This window comes from Delphinapterus leucas, chromosome 15 (genome assembly GCF_059928025.1).
Source record: "Delphinapterus leucas isolate spDelLeu-1000000601 "Yukka" chromosome 15, BTC_Dleu_Yukka2, whole genome shotgun sequence".
NCBI lineage: Eukaryota > Metazoa > Chordata > Mammalia > Artiodactyla > Monodontidae > Delphinapterus > Delphinapterus leucas.
In genome coordinates, this window is record NC_143143.1 from 43,334,031 (window position 1) to 43,360,583 (window position 26,553).

Sequence of the window (26,553 nt, forward strand, 5' to 3'; positions counted from 1 at the left end):
TAACTGTGAGCTATCTCGAGGGTTCCACCCCACGGCCGCTCAAGCAAGGCATGTCTTACCATGTCTGTGTAAATGTCGATGGCTGCATTTAAGCAGTTGATAGCCTCTGAAGCGAAGGCATTCAAGAAAGACAATGAAAAATCCATTCAGTCAGAGGGTTCGCTGAGCCTGTCTTCCTGGCTGCTTCTACACGGCTAAGGGGCCCCGCTGGGGCGGGGCGGGGGCAGGGTGGTTGGCAAAAAGCAAACACACGTCCAGCCCCTCGCGGAACCTGTCCACGGAAGTGTCATCAACACCTGTCAATCTATCCACTAAAACCTTAAGTGCAGCGCACTCCTCGCTGGTATCACGTGTATGTATTAATTTTGAAAGACAGTACTTTTTGTACAGTGTTAAAAGACACTAACTTTCGGTGTACTAACAAATACCAACAGGAAGAAAAAATCTAATAAACGAGAGTGCTAATGACACTCATTTTCTGAAACAGTGAGCCGACAGCTCCCCACCACACGGTGGCGTTTACAACGCTGGCAAGCGGTCGGCGGCTCCAAGTTTACTGCTTTTGCTCTAAAGAGGCAGCAGAGCAAAGAGGCCTGACCGAAGGATCAGAAAGATAAGTAGATTAGTGAAAATAAAAGCAATTTCCCCCTAAGCTGCATAAGAAATGTGGATTGTTATGCCGTTAAAAATACAGAAAAATAGAAAAGCTACCCACAAAACCCGCTCAAACCCCCAGCTAGGAATTTGATGCACTTTTCCTCCCTGTGTTTTCTGGATGCATTTCTATGAGCACTGACGTATTGTGAATTTCAGATTTCGGCTCTCCATGGTTCCTCAGCTGCCGTGAGAACATTTCCCAGGTCAGTGAGACACCCTGAAGCCAGGGGTTCAGTGCCTGCAACACACTCTGAAATACTGATGTGAGGTGATTCTACTGTGCACTTAGGCTGTGCCCAGTTTTTCCCCTTTAGAAAATAAACTGTGGCTAATCCTTATACCACAGCCCTTGAAATAGCTTGTTTCAGTGTGATATATTCACAAGAGCTGGGATTTCTGTGTTAAAACGGGCTGCTGAAACAAGGAGGGAGGTTCCACAGCCACCAGTGCACGTGTGGAGGGAGGAGATGAGGCCTTCAATCGCTAAGTGTGCACTCCTCTAACTCAAAAAGAAAGAACGTCTGCAAAACTTCACCTCTTCAAATACCCAAGATCATTCTTTCCTCAAAACCTAAAGTGTTTGAAAAACACTTTTTAAAGAAGTCACATGAATGCTGTGTGAATAAGCTGTTTTCAACTATAGGATTTTACGGCCTCCCATTAACTGGATCTCCACACACACTATTCGGGAGCGAGGGAACACTCGTTTCCTTTAGTGAGCGATGTACACACTCACACAATTAAGGTAAGACTTAGATAAAATTAACGCTAATTTCCAAAAAACTGTCCATAATGCAACTCCACAATGGAGTTCAAGAAAATGGTGTTGAGCACTAAGCTGGATAAATTTAATAGATTTTCTCCTCATAAAAGCTTCAGCTGATTGCAGTTAAAAATCCCCAAATCTCCACCGTCCTGAAGCACGAGCATCTCGCTCTAGCAGCACAACCTGCGTGAGGTCCGGGGGGCACGGGACAGAGCGCGGCTCACCTTGGGGGTCTGCCTTCTTGTAGGCGTTCCCAGCATCCACAAAGCTGGTGGCGGAGTCGTGTTTGCTCTGCAGCTGCATATGGAGCTTGGCTGCCTGACAAAACGCATTTCCTGCAGCTGAAGAAGACAAATGACTCAGTCAGAGGAGCAAGCACCCTGCAGAGCGGCCCTGCTCCAGGAGCCCGGCCCATGCCCGCCTGGGGAAGGCCCCATCCCTGACAGCAGCACACGTGCCTGTGACCCAGTGCACCTTGGGTGGCCACGAAGACGCCCAGGACCCAGGGGGACAGCAACAAGGGCTCCTCTCAGCCCCAGGCCTCCTTCCACACTGACCGCCCGGCGGCGGGTGTTCAGCTCTGTCCCCGGCACAGGCCCCGCACCAACAGGGCGTCTCCGCAGAGGCGTGAGGCCAGGAGGGTCCGCAGGCGAGGATGAGCACCACCCATCTCTCTGTGTCCACTGGCTCATCTGGCATCACCGGAGAAACAGCGACAAAGGCTCCCAGAGCAGACTCTCAAGGAGTGAAGATGAGGCCCACAATTTCTAAAGTCAAAGCTCTTTCCTAAGTTTATGACAAAGTCTGACAGAGACCCATGGGGTTGAACTGTGCATGTCCCACTTGGTGTGGAACTGGCACACTTCCCCGCAGTCACACGGGTGCTGTCCGGGGGCACAGCGTGAGAGGTTCATGCACTCAGCTTTTCCAGAGAAGGTTCTGGATCAGGAAATGTGGCTTCTGGTGGGGCTGAAATGGAGGAACGAAGGAGGAAGGACCGGGCTGGGGCGGAGGAGGTCAGGCCCACCCAGGAGGCTGTGAAGGTCAGCATGGGGCCTGGACGAGGATGAACCCAATTCACCACTAGGTCCTCAAGCGCAGGGGAGAACCAGGACTGGGGGTGGCTGATGAGGGTCTGGAGTCGGAAGTCAGGACCAGCAGGGACGGAGGGAGAGCTCGCCCCATTAGGAAAGGCACGACCAAGAGTATCACAAAACCTCCTGGTACTTAAAAAAAATTTTCAGTCATAAATGTTTCAAAGACATTCAGAAAAGTATAAAAAATAGTGACAGACGCCTAAGAACCCTGATGGTATTAAACATTTACTTTACATTTCTTTTCAGAAACAGAACAGTCAATTCCACTGAAGCTTCAGTGGCTCTCCGTGTCCCAACCACACTTCCAGAGGAAACTACATAATTCCCACTGCGGTCTCTGGATCTCCACCTGAGGGAGAAGAGGCAGCACAAACCCCTGAACCAGCCTGCCCAGATTCAATTCTTGCTCTGTGCAAGACAAAAGAGTGCCCAGGCACTTCTGAAAATATTTACCCACCAGCGTGGCCTGGGCCCTGCCAGTCCAAGCAGACACTGGCCTGCGGCTGGAGCTGGGACTGCAGAAGCCTGCCCGCCAGGCCTTGACCCCTACCTTGGTGGACCGTGAACCCAGAGGCCCAGAGGAGGGGCCAAGCCACTGCCAGGGTGGTGGGCAGGCACCCAGGTCCTACGGGCAGCTGTGAACTTCCCGGTGGCAGTTCAGGAACGTAGCGGCCAAAGAGTGGCTCTGATGGGCTTGGCCTCAGAAGCGTGTAGCCATCACTTGGACCTTCTAGGCAAAACGCTCAGAACAGCCTGGCCCCAGGCACTTGCACGCATGTTGGCCATTGTCATTATCACACGTAAATGTCCTTAGAGAACACCTGTGCTTTGCTGTGTTTAAGTGTCATCATTTCTTTTACAACCAAATCCTCCCTCTCCCACCAATAATTTAGTTTTTGACAGTTTATTTGTGCTGGCCGTCCCAGAACCAATTGTGGTCCATCCTTCCCTGGCTGAGGGTAACAGCATGGCATCCAGGCTCTGCCGTGTTGGCTCCACTTCCCCGGATGATCTTCTTTCTTTTAATAAATTGTCTGATTGATTTTTTTGGCTGCGTTGGGTCTTTGTTGCTGCGCGCAGGCTTTTCTCTAGTTGCGGTGAGCAGGGGCTACTCTTCGTTGTGGTGCGTGGGCTTCTCATTGTGGTGGCTTCTCTTTGTTGTGGAGCACGGGCTCTAGGCATGTAAGCTTCAGCAGCTGTGGCACGCAGGCTCAGGAGTTGTGGCGCACGGGCTTAGTTGCTCCGTGGCATGTGGGATCTTCCTGGACCAGGGCTCGAATCCGTGTCCCCTGCACTGGCAGGAGCATTCTTAACCACTGCGCCACCAGGGAAGTCCTCCCCAGACAATATTAAGAGCTTTGATTTTACAATTTCACACTCCCACCTTCCAAAACTAGGTGCTGGCTCACTTTTTCAGTCTGAGCACTCATTCCAACCACCGCTAAAAATGCCAGCTCCGTCTCTCCAAACTTGGAAGTGGTTTAATACATGCTCCTTCAAAGACAAAGTTACACACTTTCTCAGGCCCAGTTTCCTCAACTGTAAACATCTAATACCTGCCAGGATGACCTCTCAAAATTGGAGTAGCAGATGAATTACTTTATAAAAGAACTTCTAAAACTATAAACAAATGCAGTGGTGTCATGATCACCAACCACTAGGACATGGAAGTAATTTCAAAGAACCTGATTTTTTTTCAGTTTATTTCATTTTTTAACCATTTTTAAAATTGAACTAGAGTTGATTTACAATGCTGTGTTAGTTTCAGGTGTACAGCAAAGTGTTTCAGTTATATATATATATCTATTCATTTTCAGATTCTTTTCCATTATAGGTTATTACAAAAGATTGAGTATAGTTTCCTGTGCTATACAATAGGTCCTTGTTGTTTATCTATTTTATGTATAGTGGTGTGTATCTGTTAATCCCAAATTCAAAGAACCTAATGCTTATTAATTCACTACACAAATATGCTGAGTATCTATCGTGTTGCACATACTGGTCCAGGGCCTGTAGGTAGAGCAGAGATAAAGCCCAGAAACACCTTGGCTTTCTAAGGTTTATGTTCTAGTGAGGGACAGCACATAATAAAAGCACAGACAATACAAATGAACAAATGTACTTCATTTATTTTTGCTAGATGGTGGTAAGGGCATTGGAGAAAAGGGAGCGGGGCTTCCCAGAAGAGAGGACTGCTATCTTTAAAAGTGACGGCCAGGAAAGACCTAAGACGACGATGACATTTGTAGAAGGACCTGGAAAAAACAGGGACTGGCCATGCCCTACTGTAGGGAAGAGAGTGCCAGAGGGACGGCACGGCACAGTCAGAGGCTCAGAGGAAAGAGCCGGGGAAGGAGTGGGTGGGCAGGAGAAGTGTCCAGAGTCGGGAGGGGATGGGAGATCGAGGAGATCCTGAAGGGCACCGTGAAGGACTGTAGTTCTGATGTGAAATAACATGACCTGACTTAAGATTTAACGGGATTACTTTGTTTTCTTCATTAAAACACACTAGGAAAGTAAAGAAGCAGGGAGGTAACAGTCCAGGCAAGAGATCACTGGGGTCAGGGTGGGGAGTGCACACACGTCCCCCTCGGTTACATAACCGGTAATGCCCTGCTGAAAGGCATTTCCAAAGTTTAGAACATCTGGTCACCAAATAAAGAAAGGGTCTTTTTAGATAAGTTCACTTTTTACATATGATTACAGGACCTGAACCAAACAAAAGATGTGAATGCTAATAGTCTTTTCTCCTCCATTTTAAAATACATTATAATTCAGGTATAAATGCACTTCGGAAATAGAACATACCTTTTTAACCTACAACTAAACCTATAAAAAGAATTTTACAGCCAGAAAAGACCTTTTACGGTCATCCAGTTCAACAGCATTTTCTTCACTGAAATGATTTTCAAGTGTCAGCCTTAGAAGCAAGGGGGAAAATCGTCACACCACACACCTCACGCTTACGTGATGCGATGTGTCACTGACATCTCGATCAAGCTGGGAAAGCACACGGGGAGACACACTTAGAGAGGGCAAGACACCGCCTCAGGTCATCTGCAGGTGCGAGGGGGCTGGAGACCCATGTCCTGCCCTGTCAAAGGCTGTCTCCACCTGCACTACAGAAAAACCCCAACACAGAACTTCTTTCTCCAGGGGTAGAGGATAAATTTGTTTCTCAAACCAGTGTTAGAAAAAGCCATCCCCTCTCAGAACAACGAAAAGAATTCTGATTTTATTTTGTGTAATTTCCCCCAGTAGAAAGCATTATGTTAGAAACGGACGAGTCTGTCAGGGTTTACAGAAATAACACCTCCCACTGCTGCATTTCTCAGTGGATTACAACCAGTTATCAGAGTAAGAAATGGTTAGAAATTCTCCACCAAGGTTTAGGTAAACAAAAGCAGACTCTCCTGTTTATCCTACTTGTTTTCAATAAGTTTTACTACAACTTTCATTCCTTGCGGTACTGAATTTATTTCAGCGCATTAACGAGAAGCAAAGATTACTATTCTTAAATCCAAGTAACTTTAAGTCTTTTTAATCACCACATGCCCACTGTATGAAAGGGTTTACAGACACTAAAACAGACACGGCCTCTATGCTTAAACTTCAGCCAGGATTTCAAGCTTTGTTCCCTTGGATCAAGGCCCCCCCTCTCCTGGTCCACAGCCAGCAGTTTTTCTAAGGGGAAGGCAGACAGTCATTTCCTCCTTCAAAGTGATTTTAAAGTTATTTGCCTAAAAAGCAAACAAACAAAAACTTTATACATACCACTCCAATTCTTAGCCATCTTGAACATATTTGCAGCTCTGGTATACATTTCACAAGCTTCTTCTATTCTTGTGTTTCCTCTGAGAAAAATTAAAAAGTGAGGTTAAGTTTTACTATAACAACCATCCACATCCCTAATCCTCCCCTCCTCCCTCAAACAATAAACATTTAATGAGCACTTACTATATGCCAGACCAGCATTAGAGAACCTTAACAGCTGTTCAAAGGAGTTACTCTAATTATCCCTGTTGTCCAGATGAGGAAACTGAAGCATAAGAAAGTAGCCACACAGCAAGGATGCCACAGAACTGAGACTCAAATACAGATGTGGCAGGACTCAGGGCTTACACCCTCAACCAGAGTCTTTTCCATGCTTGAAAACTGAAGTTTTACTCATTCTGAGAAATGAGAAGTATATTTTTCAAAGGAAATTAGGATAAAGACATCTTGACACTTTTAACATCCAAGATTTCAGCACTATGTTTATTCAGACTTAAAAGTAAAAACAAAACCCAGGGCTTCCCTGGTGGCCCAGTGGTTAAGAATCCGCCTGCCGATGCAGGGGACACAGGCTCGAGCCCTGGTCCGGGAAGATCCCACATGCCGCAGAACAACTAAGCCCGTGCGCCACAACTACTGAGCCTGCGCTCCAGAGCCCACGCTCCACAACAAGACAAGCCACCGCAATGAGAAGCCTGTGCACCACAACAAAGAGTAGCCCCTGCTTGCCGCAACTAGAGAAAGCCTGCACATGGCAACGAAGACTCAACGCAGCCAAAAATATGAATGAATGAATGAATGATACTCAACATCATTAGCCATCAGAGAAATGCAAATCAAACCACAAACGAGGTATCACTTCACTCCCACTAGGCTGGCTAGGATCAAAAGATCTAACAAACGTCAGGGAGGATGTGCGGGAACTGGAACCCTCATATGCTGCCGGTACAGGTGGCAAATTGTATAAAAAGCCACTTTGGATAGCAGTTTGGCAGCTGCTCAAAAGGTTAAACATAGTTACTATATGACCTAGAAATCCTACTCCTAGGTACATACCCAAGAGAAATGAAAACATTAGTCCACACAAAAACTTGTACACAAATGTTCACAGCAGCGTTATTCATGACAGGCAAAAATGGAAACCACCCAAACGTCCATCACATGATAAAGGAGGTACACACACAATGGAGGAGATCAGACAATAAAAAGGAATGAAGTACTGATCCTACTACAACGTAGACGAGCCTTCAAAAAACATAATGTGCAGTGAAGAGCCAGTCCCAGAGGAGCACACCACTCACATGAAAGGTCTACAACAGGCCGGTCTACAAAGACAGAAAGCAGACTGGTGGTTGCCTAGAGCTGGAAGTGCTAGAGAAAAATGAGGGGGGAGGGCACGGAGTTTCTCTCTGGGGTGATGCAAATGTTCTAAAACTGCTTGCTGTGACAGTTGCAAAACTCGGTGAATATGCTTAAAACTACTCAACTGGACACTTTAAACAGGTGAATTGTATGGTATGTGAATTACATCTCAATAAAGCTGCTCCTCTCCCCTCTAAAAAAAAAACCCCTTTGGAAGCTATGTCACACAGCCAATGATAGGATGGCAACAAACCACACCAAAAATGAAGCGTCAGAATAGGCAAAGCCTTCTCTCACTCACACCTTCATGTTTCTTTTTCTCTACTTCAGAGCTACATTTAAAAAAAAAAAAGAAAAAAGAAAAGCTAATTATCCCAATGGAAAATTCCCAACTTGAGAAAGCTTTCAATCTTAGCCACAGCTCCTTGGAGCTAACAAAGGCTTGCCACTTTCTGTGTCTTATTTTTCTAACATGTACCAGGAATCTTGAACTGTAATTACAGTGCAATCATTCTTTTTTTTTTAAATTTATTTTTGGCTGCGTTGGGTCTTCATTGCTACTGGCAGGCTTTCTCTAGTTGTGGTGAGCAGGGGCTACTCTTCGTTGTGGTGCACGGGCTTCTCATTGCGGTGGCTTCTCTTGTTGCAGAGCACGGGCTCTAGGCGCGTGGGCTGCAGTAGTTGTGGCACGTGGGAGCAGTAGTTGTGGCTCACGGGCTCTAGGGCGCAGGCTCAGTAGTTGTGGCTCATGGGCTTAGTTGCTCCGCAGCACGTGGGATCTTCCCGGACCAGGGCTCGAACCCGTGTCCCCTGCACTGGCAGGCGGATTCTTAACCACTATGCCACCAGGGAAGTCCAGTGCAATTCTTATTAAAGGTTTCCAAATAAAACTAGCTTAATTAAAATATACTTTATCCTATTATTTTCAGAAGCAGGTTCAGCTAGGAATAATAGACCACCTACATTATGCTAGGTTTTATGCTGCATATTTCCACATGCCTTACGTCATCTTCATTATTACAACGACCACAAAAGATCTCCACGTTACAGAAGAGAAAACTGTACCTGGAGGTCAATGGCTTGCCCAAGGTCATCCAGCCAAGGTCAGTGGTGGAGCTGACACCTGATAACAGGTTCAGTGATGTTTATAAAAATAATGAATGAACCCTGCCTCACCTCTCCTAAAACAGAATTGCCAGAAAATTTCTCATGTTAAAAGCACCAGAGAACTCATGTGTCATAAACAGACATAACTTAAAGAATTCATGAAAAAAATACACTTTTAAGTCACTCCAAATGCCTACTGTGTTCTACACCCATGAACGCTGATTTTTATAAGTTTTAAGGACAGATATTCAGAATTCACATTCAAATAATTCAACTGATCATTACGCAGAGCCCCTATAAGTGAGGTAGATCCTCAAAAACAGAAACAAGTTTCATTGAGGGAGTCTACATTATAAAGTGATATAGTACAGTACATGGCACTGACCTGCCAGAAATCACTAAGAAAACAAAGTCCTTACCCAGGAGGAGGTCAGAATGCCAAGAAGAGTATTTAACTTCAGTGCTGGAGAAGTCTGAGAGTGTCTAACATCCCCACCCCAGGTTCCAAGGAGATGGGGTGAGAGTCACACGCCTCCCCCAGCCCCCAGGAGCAGAGGAGCTGGGCCCGAGCCTGCCTGCAAGCCCCTGCCTCTCTTAACTACCTTCCCCAGCCCCCACCTGTTCTCATTTCAATGTTTAGGAGGAAAAAAAATTAGCCTGGGAAAAATCACAGCCCATTATTCCGAAGAGCTCCGGTGACATCTACACGCAGACCAGCCTATTAATCCTCCACTCGGCGGAAGTCTTGCATTTTCCTCGTGATGAGCGAGAGCTATCTGGGAGCAGCGGGAAACTGCAGCTGAGCACGTGCGCAGGTGGGGGCCAGAGACACCAAATCAAGAGCCGTGGGGACCAACGACACACACCAAGAGATATGCCCCAGAGAAGTGGGGCAACTGCTGAGGCGGAAAGAACGCTGCTCTTAACCCACGAGATCTGGCTCAGAAGTGTCCTACCGCGTGACAATCACAGAGCTGTGATGATGCCAAAGCAGGACTAGAGACAAAATTCGGCTTCATCATCAGAACGCCCTGAAGGGCTGTGAAACCTTGTGGAAGACTGAACACAGGGATCACTTTGAGTTTCCCAGGGCTGGGAGGGGCTCCTCCTCCTCGTTCACCAGTGACACCACTCCAGCCACCAGGCCGATGCCGGGACAGGGTCCAGCACAGGGCCTGGCTCACAGGCCTCAATCACGAGGCTGAAGACCCAGCGTCTGCATGGAAGAAACAGCCCACATCACAGATTTGCAAGTTCTCCCACGGGTCCCTCAAAACAAGTAAATACAGAAAGCATCCCGAAAAGAAGTGAAAAATTCAAAGTCTCTTTAAAATACCTCTATCATTAAAGGAAACAGTTTCTCTATTCACAACACTTCTGACACCAAACGTGGGTTTTCTATGCTAAGCAACTCTCCAATTCCCTGCGGCCACCAGCGGGATGTCCTGAAGTGCGCGTTGAGCACCTGCACTTCAGATGCCCGTTGCAAGTGCTGGGTCCCCTGTTCTTCTGACTGACCGGCTACAAATCAGGGGTTCCCACAACCTCCTCCTCAAATTCGATAATTTGCTGGAAGGATTCACAGAACTCAGAGAAACACATTCCTATCACTGGTTTCTTATCAAGGACACAGCTGAGAAACAGCAAAACGGGAGAGAGGCACAGGGCAGGCGTGTCAGGAGGGCACCCGGAGCCCCCCTCTCTCCGGGAGCCCCCCTCTCCCGGGGAGCCCCACTCCCCCCAGGAACATCCTCTCCCTGGGAGCAGCACCTCCATGTGTCTCCAACCCGGAAGCTCTCTGAGCCCCATCGTGTAGGGTTTGTACAAGGCTCATGGCAGAGGGACTGACTACCCTGGTGGCTGACTCAATCCCCTGGGGGTGGGACTGAAAGTTCCAGCCCTCTAATCAATGGCTGCTTCCTCTGACAACCAGCCCCTGTCCCGAAGCCATCAGGACCCACCTGAGTCACCTCATTAGCATAACCCAGGTAGGGTTGAAAGGGGCTTATTACGAATAACAACACGCCCCTCTCACCCTCACCACTCAGGGTCTTACAAGCCTTTACCAGCTCCGTGCCAGGAACCCAGGGTGGAGAGCAAATATACATATTTCATATATCACAACATCACAGCCATATACAACTATTTATTCTACTTTTTACCCTCCAACAAGCAATTTACTTTCATCTGATACTTTATATCTGTAATCTCCACAGATTCTAAAACTTGGGAGTTTTCCTAGATAAACTTAACCCTTTCAGGGTATTTTAGTTCTGGGTTTAATATGTCTGTAAACAGTCCAGCTTCCTCCACCTGATGACAAAGCAGAGCGCCTGTAGCAGGTGGAATGCAGAGGCCCCAGGGAGATACTCTTCTTAGTGCTCATTTGAATTCTTATACCAAATGCCTGTAACTGCTTGACTGAAGTCCTCTGCTTTTTCACAAACCAGTAACAGGAGGGGTAGTGCAAGCACGCAGGCTTTGGAGTCGGACTGCCTACCAACAAACGTAGGCATCTATCTGCTCCCCTCCCTCCCCGGCCCCCAAGAGCAGACACAGCTCCAAGGCCCAGAGCACCGCCCCCAGAGCAGCTAGCAGGAGACAAGCAGGGGCCTCATACTTGACAGGTGGCCTCAGTGCTTTGCCCTGGACCCTGGGATTCCAACTTCTGAGAACATCTCACTTTATTTCCATTTATGTAAGAAAAAATAATCACAGATTCTCAGACACAGGAAACAATCTGAGACATATAAAGACTGTCTGACAAAAGTATCTGCATTTAAGCATAACTTGCTGAAATAAAGTTATAAGAACAGGTGCAGCAAAGAAAGCTACTTGGACTTTATTTGTAATAGTCCCAATGCCTTGACTTGACATGGGGAGTCACCTCTCTTGAAGAGGAGAGATATGTATAGATTGGACCTTTTAGTAAAACAAACCAAGATTCTTAAATATTACAAAGAAGCCAAAAATAGGAATTACTGGATAAACTCAGAAATGACACACACAACATGACTTGCCAAGAGAAGTTTTTATATTTAATTTCAATCTTTATAAAAATTCAAGTTTTAAACTGAACTTAATCTTTCAGACTTGCGATTCCCATAGGACAACGATGGCTGCCTAAATACAAGTGCGTCCTCACATCCTCGAGAACCACACAGATCAACAAGGAGCAGATACAACCACCGGTAATACACTCACGGCAAAAGTAGCAGACAGAATTCAACAAGACTTCATTTAAATAAAGACCCTGAACTAGCAGAGCCAGGGACACAGCCCCTGCTAGAAATCAGGAGGGGATGCCTGGACACAAGACGGGGTGCGGCAGGGTCCCAGCAACAGCAGCTCACAGACAAGACCCCAGCAAGGAGGGGCCGCAGAGTGGGGTCAAGGAGGCAGGTATGAGACCTGGAGCACCTGGGGGGCTGGAAGGGTGGCCTGGCTAGAGGCGGCAGACTCCAGAAGACGTGCTTCTGCAGGAGGGAGGGGGAGAGGAGGCTTGGCAGTGAAGGGAAAGAAAGTGGAGGTGGAAATAAACTCAGGGTCTTAGGAAACGGGAGGAGGCAGAACTGGAGTGGCAGCAAGCCCCAACCCACCCCCATGACCCTAGTCATCAAAGAAGCCGCACTAACGTACTGATAGAAGGCGGAGCGTTCAGGAGAAACCAGGCTTCCAATTTTGATCCTTCCCCAAGTTAGGGATATGCAGCAGACCCTCTCTTGTGATGGGTCTGGCAGGGACACCAGCTGCGCTCGCAGTCAGCCATGTGATCACCGACACACTCACAACCATTCTGGACCCAGATGCCCACTCTGCTTTTCACTTGCAGTACCTATTCAATGAAGAGCAAGAGACATTCAACACTATTATAAAATAGGCTTTGTGCTAGATTGTTTTGCCCAACTGTAGGCTAATGGAAGTGTTCTGAGCATGTTTAAGGAAGGCCAGGCTAAGCTATCACGTTCGGTAGGTTAGGGGTATTAAATACATTTTCAACTTACGAGGGGTTTATGAGGACATAACCCCACTGTAAGCGGAGGAAGAATAACTGAACCTCTCCGATACACACACACCCTGGATAAAGGGGTAAGTAGGACACCCTCTCTGAGTGGCACATAGGTAGGTAATGGATTTTCTCCAGGGCAGACAAAGTACTAGATGCCTAAGTAAGAAAACCAAGCGAAGGGCATTAAAAAAGATTCATGGCATAAAGGTAGCCAGTAAAATAAAATGACGAAATTTCCTAAATAAAAAGCAAAGAAAAGAGATCACATGAAGAAAAACTGCAAATAAAACACAATACGGTTGACCCTTGAACAGTGCGGGGGGTCGGTGCGCTGACCCTGGTGCAGCCAGCCCTCCAAACACGCAGTCCCCCGCCCGCACCCTCGCGTTCCACAGATCGGGCAGCACCGCAGTACCTACTACTGAAAAAAACCCGCGTGTAAGTGGACGCACGCAGTTCCAACCCATGTTGTTCAAGGGTCAGCTGTACATAACAAATATAACAAAATGGCAGAATTAAAAATCAACCATATGCCAGTCATACCAATAATGTAAATGTGCTGAGGATTTTTAGATTTGCTCACAAATCTATACAAACAAAGCCCAACTCTGTGCTCAATATGACAGACACAACTAAAATAAAGCTATTCTGAAAGCATCAAGATAAAGAGCTGGTCGGGAGTTTGCCAAATATGTCAACCTGCGTTTGTTAGATTTGTTGCAACAAGAAATATCCCCGTGTCTTCCCAAAGCTTCTCTCTCTCTCTCACTCTACCTTGTGCTGGTTGTGACTCTGCTGGCTCTTTCTCCGTGGGTCTTCTCTCTGTTCTGGAATGCGGCCCCATCGGGTGTACTCCTCTCATGACGGAAGCACAAATGACCCCTGCAGCTTCTGCTCTCACTGCCTACCTCAAAGTCAGTCCCGGCCACCTTGCCTGGCACTGCGCCTGGACTCAACGGGGAGGGGAGGTGCCCTCTCCCTGGGGCGAGGCAGCACAGGCCACATGGCAACAGGCATCAGGTATAATCCTCTTACCTAACACAGCTGTAAAACAGGCAAATGCAAGTAACAAGAAAGCAGGGATTGCTGGCATCAGACAAGGTAGAATTTGGGCTCAAAAGTATCAAATGAAATAAAGAAATTCACTTCATAATGCTAAAGATACAATTCAAATGAAATTATATTAATTGTGAATATCTATGTACCAAAACCTGGCAGCCACCTTCCTACAGCAGAAATTACAGGAATCCTAAAGGCCAAAATAATCTTGAGAAGGAAGAACAAAACTGGAGGGCTCATACTTCCTGATTTCAAAACTTACTACAAAGCTACAGTAATCAAAACTATGTGATACAGGCATACAAAAAGACATATAGACCAATGGACTAGAATAGAGAATGCATGAATAAATCTTTGCATATATGGGCAAATGATTTTTGACAAGGGTGCCAAAATATTCAACAGGGAAAAGACAGTCTTTACAACAAACGGTGCTGTGAAAACCGGATACTGACTTGCAAAAGAATAAAGTTGGACCCTTACCTACCACCTTATACAAAAATTAACTCAAAATGGATCAAGGACCTAAATGTGATACTTAAAACAACAAAAAAATCTTAGAAGAAAACAGCAAAAGCTTCATGACACTGGATTTGTCAATGATATCTTGGATATGACACTAAAGGCACAGGTTAGAAAAGAAAAATAGACAAATTGCATTTCATGAAAATTTAAAAAAATTTATGCATCACAGACAGTATTCACAGAGTAAAAAGGCACCATACAGAATGGGAGAAAATACCTGCAAATCACATACCTGATAAGGGATTAATATCCAGAATATAAAGAGAACTCCTAAAACTCAACAATAACAAAAAAAACTAACCAATTCAAAAATGTGCAAAGGACTTGAATAGACATTTCTCCAAAGAAGATATATGAATGGCCAATAGGCATATGAAAAGATGCTCAACATCACTAATCATTAGGGAAATGCAAATCAAAGCCACAATGAGATATCATCTCACACCTGTTAGAATGGCCATTATTTAAAAAAAAAACAAAACAGAAAACAACAAATGCTGGCAAGCATGTTCAGAAATTAGAACCTGTGTGCATTGTTGGTGGGAACGTAAAATGGTACAGCTACTGTGGAAAAACAGTATAGCAGTTCCTCAAAAAATTAAAAGTAGAATTACCATATAATCCAGCAATTTCATTTTGGGGTATATACCCAAGAGAATGAAAAGCAGGGTCTTGAAGAGATATTTGTACAATCATGTTCATAGCAGCATTATTCACAATAGCTAAAATGTGGAGGCAACCCTAGTGTCCATTAGTGAATGAATGGATTAGCAAAATGTGGTATATACATACGACAGATTATTCAGCCTTATAAAGGAAAGAAATTCTGAAATATGCTACAATATGGATGAATCTTGAGGACATTACGCTAGGTGAAATAAGCCAATCACAAAAACACAAATACTGTATGATTCCACTTATATGAAGTAGTCAGCATAGCTGAAATCATGAAGAAAGTATACGGTGGTTTCCAGGGGCTGGGGGAGCAGAGAATGGGTAGTTATTAATGGGTATAGAGCTTCAGTTTTACAAGACGACAAGAGTTATGGGATGGTGGTGATGGCTGCACAACAATATGAATGTACTTTAATACTACTGAACTCTACACTTAAAAATGGTTAAGATGGTAAATGTTATGTGTATGTTACAATAAAAAAAGAATTAAAAAAATTACAATAGATCCAAGAAGACAGAAATACAGTCATAAAAGGAGATATTAATATAACCTTTTAGTCCAAAACAGGTGAAGTGGACAAAAAATATAGACATGAAAGACCTAGACAACATAATCAGTAACCAGATCTCAGGGATCTCTAGCAAGTCATACATTCTGAAAAGAGAAAACCCACTGCTTCTTAAGGGCACATGGACCACTCATGAACACCAATCACACATTAGGTGGCAAAGAAAACCTCAGTACGTTCTCTGATCATAATGAAATAAAGCTAGAAATTAATAAGATACAAAAAAGGCCCTTCTACCTGGTATAAAACCCTCAAAGAACTCCTGGGTCAAAGATGAAACAAATTAAAATAAAAACACTATATATCAGTATCTATGGGATGCAATTAAAACAGTAATACAGTTTTAAAGGAAAATTCATCCATGAATATTTAATATAAATAAAATAGAAATAAAATAGAAATAATGAATTAAATACCACCCCTCACCCCCCAAAAAAGCCAAGGGAAAAAAACAAAAGAAGGTGCTAAAGGCAAAAGAGAAATTAATAAGGTAGAAAACAGGAAACTAGTAAAACTCATAAGTCAAAATATCAGTTGTTTAAAGAAAAAGAATCAAGACAAAACGGGGACAAGCCCTAACACATAAGTAAGAAGTAAAAAGAGGGAAAAAACTGCTGCAATAACATTTTAAAAGTCATAAAAGACTACTTTGCACAACTCTGCAAATAAATTTTAAAACTTGGATGAAATGAATAATTTCCTTGTAAAATACAATTTACCAAAACTGCTCAGCAGAGATAGAAAGTTTAAACATTATAAATTCCAGAGGGAAAAAAGAGAAAGTTATCAAAGAAATACCCACCAAAAAGCCCAAGATTATTTCACTGTAAGAGGATTCTATTTAAAAATCCAAAGACCAGAGCACGGGAAAAAAGAAAAACTTACAAATTCTTTTTATGAGAGTACCTGTGACATGCGTGCCTGTGACATCAATACTTCAATCTGAGAAAGACTATACACAAAAGAATTGTAAATAAAGGAATTCGAAGTACAATATTTAAAAACAGAATCCCATAGTAAAAATAATACATTATAATCCAGAGGGGTTATTCAAGGGACGCAAGCAGAGTTCAATATGAAGCTATCCATTAGTTAATATACTAATAACTAAGAAAAAAAGTCACGCTTACTTGACAGCTATTGAAAAGGCCCTCATTCAATCCCTAAGGAAAACACCCATTAAAACCGAATTGGGGGGCTTCCCTGGTGGCGCAGTGGTTGAGAATCTGCCTGCTAATGCAGGGGACACGGGTTCGGGCCCTGGTCTGGGAGGATCCCACATGCCGCAGGGCAACTAGGCCCGTGAGCCACAACTACTGAGCCTGCGCATCTGTAGCCTGTGCCTCGCAACAAGAGAGGCCAGGATAGTGAGAGGCCCGCGCACCACGATGAAGAGTGGCCCCCGATTGCCACAACTAGAGAAAGCCCTCACACAGAAACGAAGACCCAACAGAGCAAAAATAAAAATAAATAAAAAGGCTGTGCTGAACTGTATGGAGGAGTTCAGGCTTTCTGAGCATTGGCTGTCCTGGACTCCTTGTATGGCGCCTCACAATAAACGTTGCCCTTTCGGTCCTATGCGAAAAAGAAAAAAAAAAACGAATTGGACGATACTTCCTTACGGTGGAAAACATATTTCAACCCAAGAAAGAACTGATCTATTATTTTGTTAGATTTTAATTAAATTACCATTACTTACGATAAGCTCTATTCAAATACAGACGTGATTAACACTCTGAGATTCTATTTTCAAAGTCTCCTTACTGTGCACTCACAAGCATCACTAACTGAAAATTCTTAAGGTACGGAAGTTTTACCCATTTTATCATCTAATCAAATGAATGTAAAGTGAAAGCATAAAAACAGATTATAGAGTCGCCTTTAACTAGGATGATCCTCCGTCCTGGTTGCGGGGACACTCCTAGGTTACACCCGTTTTCTTGGCAACTCAAAAATATCCCAGTTTGGACATGATACTCACGGCCACTCTGTAACTCACAGAAATAGGGAAATAGCTGAAAAAATTTTTAAGTAGAATTATAAATTTAAATGTTACTTACATATAAAAGATAATATTTGGAGATTGAGAATTAACTAAAATTAAGAGGTGAAGGAGAAAATGCACTGCCACATAAGCTATGTGGCAGGGTCGACAAATATTATCTAAAATGAATCAATCTGGTAGTAGAAGTATTCTAAAATTACTTAGACTTATGGCAATAACCATCAAAAGAATCAAAAAGAAAGTTAAATGGTTACTTATGCTGAGTAAGATTTAGGAGAGTGAGGACTCAGGGAAAATTTTACTTTTCAACTGAAACCCTTCTGTACTCCTTGCATTTTCCTACCATATATGGATTTACTACAAACACATATTTAAGAAAACAGAAGAAAGTGACATGAACTCCTCTGCTCTTTGTTACCTTTGCTCTTGAAACTAGACAAAAGTGTACAAGAAAACAAATCAACATCCGTATCCGCATTCACCATAGTCCACGCGCGCCTGCCAAAGCCACGTGCTGCGGGAGGTGCTGGGCCAAAGCCACCAACTAAGGCAGACGGCCCAGGACCTTACATCCTAGAGCCACAGGCCACCACAGTCCTCCCTACTTCTTGTAAAGGACTCTGCACCTCGCAGGGCTCACAAGAATGAGAAAATATATGGTGAACACTGCAAAAATGCAGACAGAAAAAGGCCATTCTTGTGAGAGTTTATCACTTGATATACAAACTGTAACTTGACATTGACACTCAAATTAGGAAACCAAATGATTATAAGTAGCAGTAATATAGCTCTGTGCAGCTTAATAAGCATTCTGACACCTCATTCAATCCTTACAACTCTGACAAGTAAATTCTTTCCCTCTGCCCATTCATTCAAAAGCCGAAAAAACAGAAGCTGCGAATATTATTTACTTGGCCAGGGTCACCAAGCTAGTAAACTAGAATCTATATTTGGTCATCTTACATATAATAGTATATATTATCATGGTTCATACATAATATACCTTATATAATATATAATTATTCAATATATAGGTTATTCTATTTTTTTCTTTTTTTTGGGCTGTGTTGGGTCTTTGTTGCTGCGCACAGGCTTTCTCTAATTGCGGCGAGCGGGGGCTACTCTTCGTTGCATGTGTGGGCTTCTCATTGTGGTGGTTTCTCTTGTTGCAGAGCATGGGCTCTAGGTGCGTGGGCTTCAGTAGCTGTGGCGTGCGGGCTCAGTAGTTGTGACTTGAGGGCCCTAGAGCACAGCACAGGCTCAGTAGTTGTGGCACATGGGCTTAGTTGCTCCGCAGCATGTGGGATCTTCCCGGACCAGGGCTCGAACCCGTGTCCCCTGCATTGGCAGGCGGATTCTTCACCACTGTGCCACCAGGGAAGTCCTCTATTTCTTATTACATAGGAAATAAAGAGTAAATATACATATATATTTCTTATACTATACTACCTGTCTCTGAGTAAATCTGAGCTTAATGCTTTTTTTAAAAGTTTAATCTGCATTTGAATATCTACTGTAACTGAGGCAGACCTAAATACTTTATAAATGCTTTCACATGCCCCCACCATATTTTGGCAAAACTTAAACACAGTCTTTGACAAAATAAAGCTAAGTGAAGAATACTGATAATGGCCTATAATGCTTAAGAAATATTCCCAATTTTTACAACTAGCTAAGAAATTATAAACTTATAGTTATTTCAAGATAACCCTACAGGGCCTTTCATTAAATTTACTTCAACACTGCCAGATTTACAGCTCCTTATAAGCTTTGAGACTGGGGAACATTCAAGAGCACGAGAAGGAAGCATTAACCATCCAGAACATCTTCCCACGGTCTGTCTTAAGCCACTTTCTCCATGTGCGCTGGGCAGTGTACCCAGTGTGGTCTCCTATAACAAGAGAAATGCAAAGCTATCTTGCTGTCAGAGCCAGGTCAGCTAACCATCATACCAGTAGTTAAGATGCTAAATTAAAATTTGAAATTAACTACAAAGTTCAACAGCTCATCTCTGGAAACAAATGAAACCAAAACACAACTCTTTCGGTGGTAATTTTGCTATACTAAGCTCGGTCAGCAAAAGAATAAGTTTTAATTTCATTCCACAACTACAAAAACACATCACTGTTTAACTGGCAGCCAAACAGAAAGACAGACCACCACGACAGTGTCTTCTTGTGATGGCTGCATCCCTCAGCAGCTCCTTTCCTGCAGGGGGACGCGGGGAAGGAACACTGACATCTTGCAGACAAGCCTAGGCTTGTGCCTTACACACAGAAGAACGCATGACTGACTTTTTCTCGGGAATACACAACGCATATTTTCATCTAATTTTACTGAAAGCAACAAAAAAGGAAGAGCTACAGAACAGTAGTGAGAATACAGTATTGCCACAAAACTAGCGTGGGTGGTGGATCAACACTGAGTGAAGGGGACCAAGGTCTAACAGGTTTTAACCTGCAGCTGGGTTAATGAGCCCGTGGTGTGGAACATCTGCAGTGAAGTACACTGAGCACCTTGCGACGGCTGCCACAGCCCCACACAGCATCACGTGCCCCCTTGAAAGCACTGTCAGCTCTTAAACAGACGGGCTCGGTGGTACTGGTGATACTCATGCAGGTATGTTTTGTTAATTAAGGAGCCTGACATGAAGATAGATTACACTGTGGTTTAAATAAAGGAAAACAAGTAGATGCGAAAATTCTCAGGCTAAGGGGGTGGGGGTAGGGTGGAGTAACATATATCCCAGCTTATAAGGGTGATGACAGGGGCAAGTGATGCTACATGTAACATCAGATTCTGAACAACTGAAACTGATACAGAGTCTGTCTTCCCACTGTCACTGAGAGAGAAACTAGGCCTGGTTTTTGGCTTCAAAGAATTATGTAATGCTATTAAACCTCACAGAACTCTGAGTACCCTCTTCCCCAAGTTTTTCTGGAGCCAAGTATTACTAAAAACACAGTCTTCCATAGTATAAATAACCCTTACATGGTGCAAAGCTCTTTCAAATACTTTATTTCATTAAAAGACCAATGATACAGTCCAAAAGGTCTCTGGCTCTGAAATCCTGGCAAAGTCACTTGATCTGTCTGGCTGCTCCCTTGATAAATAACTGGGCCTGAAAATTTTGATGAAGACACTAATTAATATTTCATAATCCCCATCTTCAATGACTAAATGTTTTACAAGCATATACTCACAAAACCCTCACTCACTATGAGATATACTTCTCTTACCCTCATTTCATAGCCGAGGAAACTGAGGCACAGAGGGGCTAAGGAACTTGCCCGAGGTCCCAAAGCGAGGATAATAAACTGAGCTGCCGGATCCAGGTCAGACCTAGGATGCAATGACTTTCAAGCAAACTGAGTATGAATGGTGAGGATGAAGTCTTCCTGCACAGCCTGCCAATGAAACAGGTGATCAAAAGCCAAGGAGAAAAAAGACAAAAGGCCTTTTTAAAATCCCTTAAGGATTACTGATTCAAGATCTGGCATACTTTCACGAAAACAATAACGCAACACCTCTTCACAGAAAGGAGCACGACCCTGAGAAGCATCAAGTGCTCTCCGGCTTTTTTCCTCTGCCAATTACAGATTCTCTTCCAGGGAAGCACATCTGGACTTGAAATGCTGTGCCTTTACGATCACCTCCCAGTGTGAAGTGCTATGACATTAAATTTTATATAAATAAACTGTAATTGTTTTGTGAACAACCAGAGAAAGGAGCTATTGTTTGGTGTTAGCATCAAGTATTAGGCAGTGCTCCTTATGTCTTGCCATAACTTTCAAAGGGGAACAAATTTATAATTCACTGCTACAATGCAGACCACACATCACATGAGAAATTTAGAAACCAGCTGGGATAAATGCCCCAAGAGATTTCTGAGGACAGGAACCCTTACCTTTCTGCATCTTTGTACCCTGCACTACGTGCGCTGCATGAAACCTGCATATGAGCATTTCCTGGAGATTATCAACAACGGTAAAGTATTACCAAAAGAACCAAGGTGGCAAGACTAGCAGATTCCAAACCGATTTTGTACAAAAATAAAACTGCGTCTAATAATGCAACAGTTAAATACGGACCCCCGGTCCTTCTCAGAATAAAAACATGCTCTGGGTGTTGGCCGAGGACCTTTCACTTCCAAAAGGAAAAAGAGTAAACCACCACGAACTTTCTGCCTCTCTCATCCTAAACAGCTGAATCATTCACATATTCAACCGACCAGAATTCTTCCAAGGACTGTCAATGCAGGCTCTGCTTCTTGGGAAATCCGAATTTAAGACCTTCCCCAGGAGAGCACAGAAGAATTATAGGAAATGAACGGGATTCCCAAATGACGCAGACTTCGAGGAGTTGCGTTATCCCTAATCCAACAGGAGGCCCTGGGTATCACAGCAATCTCCAGGGAAGGAAAGACACCAGTTTGAGAAAACGTACTCATTCCTCCCACGGATATTTATTAAACCTGTACTTGGCGCAAGGCGCACGGGCACCGGGTGGTGGAATGCGGCTGCCGCGGCCCCACCGCCAGCCCGACGCCCCCAAAAGACCGCGGGCCAGGCGCTGGGGCTGGGGGTCCGGGACCCGGCGCCTCACGCCCATACGGGTCTCCCGAGCTGCGTGGGTTCACTCGTGGCGAAATAACAAACCGGTGTGGCCGCCGCGGCGAGGGTCACGCACACCCGCGCGGCTGGTGGGACACCGCATCCGCGTTGGGGGGGGGCCTCCGGGGGTCATAGGGGATCCCTGGAGGGCGCATGGGGGCCCCTGGAGCGCCGTGGGGTTCCAGGGGGTGCGTGGGGAGGGCTATGTGGGTTCCAGGGGATCCCTGGAGGGCAGGTGGGGGACTCCGGGGGTCCTAGGAGGTCCCTGGAGCGTTGCGGGGGGGGCCAGGGGCGTTCTGGGGATTCCAGGGGGTGCCGAGGGGCCCTAGGGGAATCTCTGGAGGGCGTGTGAGGGTTGAGGGCCCCTGGGGCGTTCTGGGGGCCCCCAAGGAAAGTGGGGGGGGCCGCCGACCAGGGACGGAGACCCCCGATCAGGGCACGCGCGGTCCGGCGCTCACCCAAAGAGCCCTCGGAGGAAGGAGTGGGAGGCCTTGACTCGCTTCTCGGCCTCCGCCATCAGTTGCACCGCCTCTCGCTCCTTCCCCGCGTTGTCCATGTCGCCAGCCGAGACCGCCGCCACAACCTTCTCTACGAGTCGGACGCGCCTCCCGCGCCTCCCGCGCCTCCCGCAGCAGCGGGCCGCGCAGCCTGTCGGGAGTTGCAGTCCAGGCCGCGCCCGGGCCGTCCTCTCGCAGCTGCGGGGCGCGGAGGCGCAGCGTGCAACCTGTCGGGAGTTGTAGTCCAGGCCGCACTCTGCGGCGGGAGCGAGCGAGGCGTCCACTACCATACCCAGAAGGCCGCAGAGTCCGCGGGCGTCGGGGGCCTCGAGGCGGGGGTCCTGACCCTCTGTAGGGCCCTCTGCGAAGGGGAACGTTAATCTTTTAAGGATGTGGGGAACGGAAAGGAGCCCGTGTCTTCCAGAGAAGACCGCCTCAAACTCAAGCATCACGTTGGATCAGGAGTCTCTGCCCAGCACGACCGTGGCCGGGGGATGGACGGGGACGCGGGGACAACGGGGTGGATGAGGACACGGCGGGTGGCAGGCTGGAAAGCTTCACTGCACGCGAATTCCGCGAGCGTGATGTAAGGCGGCCAGGGACGCAGCTGCAATAACCTTGCGATGCCCCGCCCACCCACCCTCCAGCTCCAGCAGGAGGAGGAACCACGTTTATCTTCAGAGCGAGGCATTTAAGAGGGAAACGGTTGCCCCAATATAAATTCAGAGTTGGGGCTTCCCTGGTGGCGCAGTGGTTAAGAATCTGCTCAGCCAATGCAGGGGACACGGGTTCAAGCCCTGGTCTGGGAAGATCCCACATGCTGTGGAGCATCTAAACCTGTGGACCACAACTACTGAGCCTGTGCTCTCGAGCCCGCGAGACACAACTGCTGGAGCCCCCGTGCCTAGAGCCCATGCTCCGCAACAAGAGAAGCCACCGCAATGAGAAGCCCGTGCACCACAAGGAAGAGTAGCCTCCACGAGCCGCAACTAGAGAAAGCCCGCGCGCAGCAAAGAAGACCCAACGCAGACAAAAATAAATAAATAAATTTATTTTAAAAAAAAATTCAGAGTTGTTTTTCAGTCTCTGCATATTGTAACTTTCTGTCGGTCCTCCTCCTTGGTTAAAGAAGACTTGCATATACGGGATATGTGCATAATCCTCTGTTTTTACTGACTGGGTTCTTTTCAATGGATGTGAGCCATTGAGCTCTCTTATTCTTTACATAATGCTGGCCATAGTGTGGAGTGGGTCTCCTGGGACACAGTTCTGCCTGCCAGGAACTTATAATCTCCTAGGAGAAGTATCCGTAGATAGACGCTACCCTGTGCCAACGATTTCCAGGCCTGTCCTGGAAGGACAGGGGGAGTTATTTTTTAACGCAAAGTCTAGGCCATTTACATTTGGTAATGCTAAAGCAGAGGTGGTGAAGCAAATATGAAAATCGCTGCCAAATGAGAACTTGTGACAGTTTCAAACTATTAATAAATACACTGTGGGCACTGGCACACAAAATACATCTAAGCCAATGAAGCCTGAACTGAGAGAGCAAGGTAAGAAGGGCGAAACTCCTAAAAAGAAAGGTCACTAAAGAGTATGTCACAGAGTCCCTACAGTGCAGCCACTCTAGAGACGGAAGGAAGCCTCAGAGCCTCAGGCAGAGTTTATTAACTTTTACTACATGCATTATTCTAATTTCAAAAAGCTAATCTGGAGCAGTATTGGTGAAGAAGGAAGCAGGAAACTAGAGGAAGTAAATGCAGGAGTAAAGAGAAAAACTGCAAAAAGTGGACACGGGCAGTCGGGGAGCAGAGCAGTCTGTAGGGATTTGGTGGATGGTCCAACTCGACAACTCCAAGTGCAGCGTGAGTGTGTTGATTAAAGCAGTTCCCAAAGGATGTTCAAGAGATACTGATCCCTGAGCTCCTCGCTCTTTGTATTGGCATCTCGTGGGGCTGGAGTCTAGGAAGTGTGCGTTTAAGGAAGAACACTATTCTGAAGCATGCAATTCTAGATTCTCAAATCTGTAGTCAGCGGAGAAGGAGGCAGGATGGACTGCCTTCTCTAAACCAGAACTTGCAGTGATGGGTGGCAGGGGGACATCGGGACAGTTTTGATGTTTCTGGGTATTTCGCTCAGTCTCTTCTCTCTCACGGGCACTCCCAGCCTTCCCCCCAGACCACACCCCTGTGGGAAAAAACTTCAGACCTTCATTGTTGTGTCAAGTGTGTGTTTTCTTCTCCCGGTGGCTGGGTGAGGGGAGGTAGCAGGGCAGAGGGACAGACCTCTCAGAATGAGCACTGACCGGAGGGTCGGAGGAGGGATCCTCAAAGCAGGAGGGAGGAGCTGTAGTGGACCAGGGAGGGGGCGAGGCCCTGGAGTAGATCCGAAGGAGCCGTGGCCCACACCTGTGCCAGCCAGGATGGTGGCCACTTAAATTTAGATCAGATAATATGAAATGAAATGTAAATTTCACCCCCTCAGTCACACCACATTTCAACCGCTGAGCAGCCACATGTAGCTAGTGGCTGCCGTTTTATCACTGTACAGAGTTCTAGTGGACAGCACCGGCCTGTGCATACCTTGCGTTTTGGCAGCTCTGGACACTTTGAAGAAAAGAGGAAGACGGCTTCAGAGCTTCTGAGAAGATGGAGCTGGGAAAGAGGAGCCTCACCCCGAACGAGACGGAAGCAGGCAGAAGCTGCAGGCCTATGCCTGTGAGCAGGTCAGGTGACGGACACACAGGAGTAGATGGAATGTCGTGTCCACCCACCCGCCTGAGAGGTGGTCTGCAAAGGCAGACACAGGCCCTGTGACAGCTGCAGCTCTAGGAAAGGCGGGTCAGGACGTGACCCACGTGGGAATCTAGGTGTGGTGTCTGCATGTGCTCACAGAGGGGCTGCAGCATGGGGGTCCCGTGTGGAGCCGGCACCTGCGGGGGCAGCGGGCGCCCTTGCGGCCTGCCTCAGGGTGCCTCTGACTGCTCAGTGGCCAGGCGGCAGCTGCCAGGTACAGCTAGCTCACCTAGTGTCACCCTCTGGTTCCAAAGTCAGTAGGAAACTTCTGACGGTGACTAGCACTTAATCTTCCTGTCCCTGCTGCTCCCGACTGCCAGCACCTGCAATTCTCCTGACGGTTCTCTCTGGCCTTCCAGCCTGCTCTGATTGGATGCTGCGGGAGGCAAGGGGGAGGTAATTAACTTCATGAACAGGGGAATTCACGCCCCTTTGCCTCCTTGGGAGCAGCCCTCAATCAATGACTGTTAGAAGTTGGAGGGTAAATACCCCTCTGGTCGGACAGTTGAGGAATGTTCTACTCTCCCCCGAGGGAGTGGGAATGAGCCCCTGTTGCCAAAAGGAGAAGGTAGCTTGTTCGGCGCCCTGCATTGGCTCCCTTCCCCGCCCTGCCCCCACACCCCCACTGGCGCTGCCTAGTGGTGTCTCCTCCCCACAAGCTGCTCTTACTACAACCCTTGTCTCGAGGTCTGCTTCTGGGAGGACGCCAGCCCGGACAGGGAGAGTGTGCGCTGAGGACCAGTAGGTGCGCTCCGGCCCCACGCTCATTGCAAGCTCATCAGCCGAGCTTCTCACCTGTGGGCCACTGCAGACGCAGGGCTCTGGTTCCCACTTCCAACGTGGTATAAAACCACAACAGCCATATGTCACTGTCATCCCCCGTGGTCGAGGCGCTGCCTGGGATGCCTGGCGTCTCACTCGGGGTCTCTCAGTGAGGGTGTAGCTGGAGCTGGGGTTGACTCTTCCCACCCTCCTGGTGCCGGGGGTGGGAAGACTCATGTGGCCCCTCGCAGGCTCTCTCTGGACTCACGTGGCAGCCAAAG

At 46.4% G+C, this 26,553-nt stretch overlaps 1 protein-coding gene across 2 annotated transcripts in view; it reads right to left on the reverse strand.

Moving 5' to 3' along the window:
* Positions 1-23,337, reverse strand: part of NAPB (NSF attachment protein beta) — a 40,223-nt gene extending 16,886 nt beyond the window's left edge. Inside the window, exons 1-4 of one of the 2 annotated variants that reach the window (XM_022594189.3) lie at positions 22,677-23,335; positions 6,295-6,374; positions 1,648-1,764; positions 60-106 (exon numbers count right to left, since the gene is read on the reverse strand). In XM_022594189.3, the coding sequence (XP_022449897.2) occupies positions 60-106; positions 1,648-1,764; positions 6,295-6,374; positions 22,677-23,164 (732 nt within the window). In that variant the 5' untranslated portion in view covers positions 23,165-23,335. Of the gene's footprint in view, positions 1-59; positions 107-1,647; positions 1,765-6,294; positions 6,375-22,676 lie in introns of both variants that reach the window. The other variant, XM_089896522.1, reaches the window with a different exon arrangement.
* Between the last annotated feature and the right edge of the window lie 3,216 nt (positions 23,338-26,553).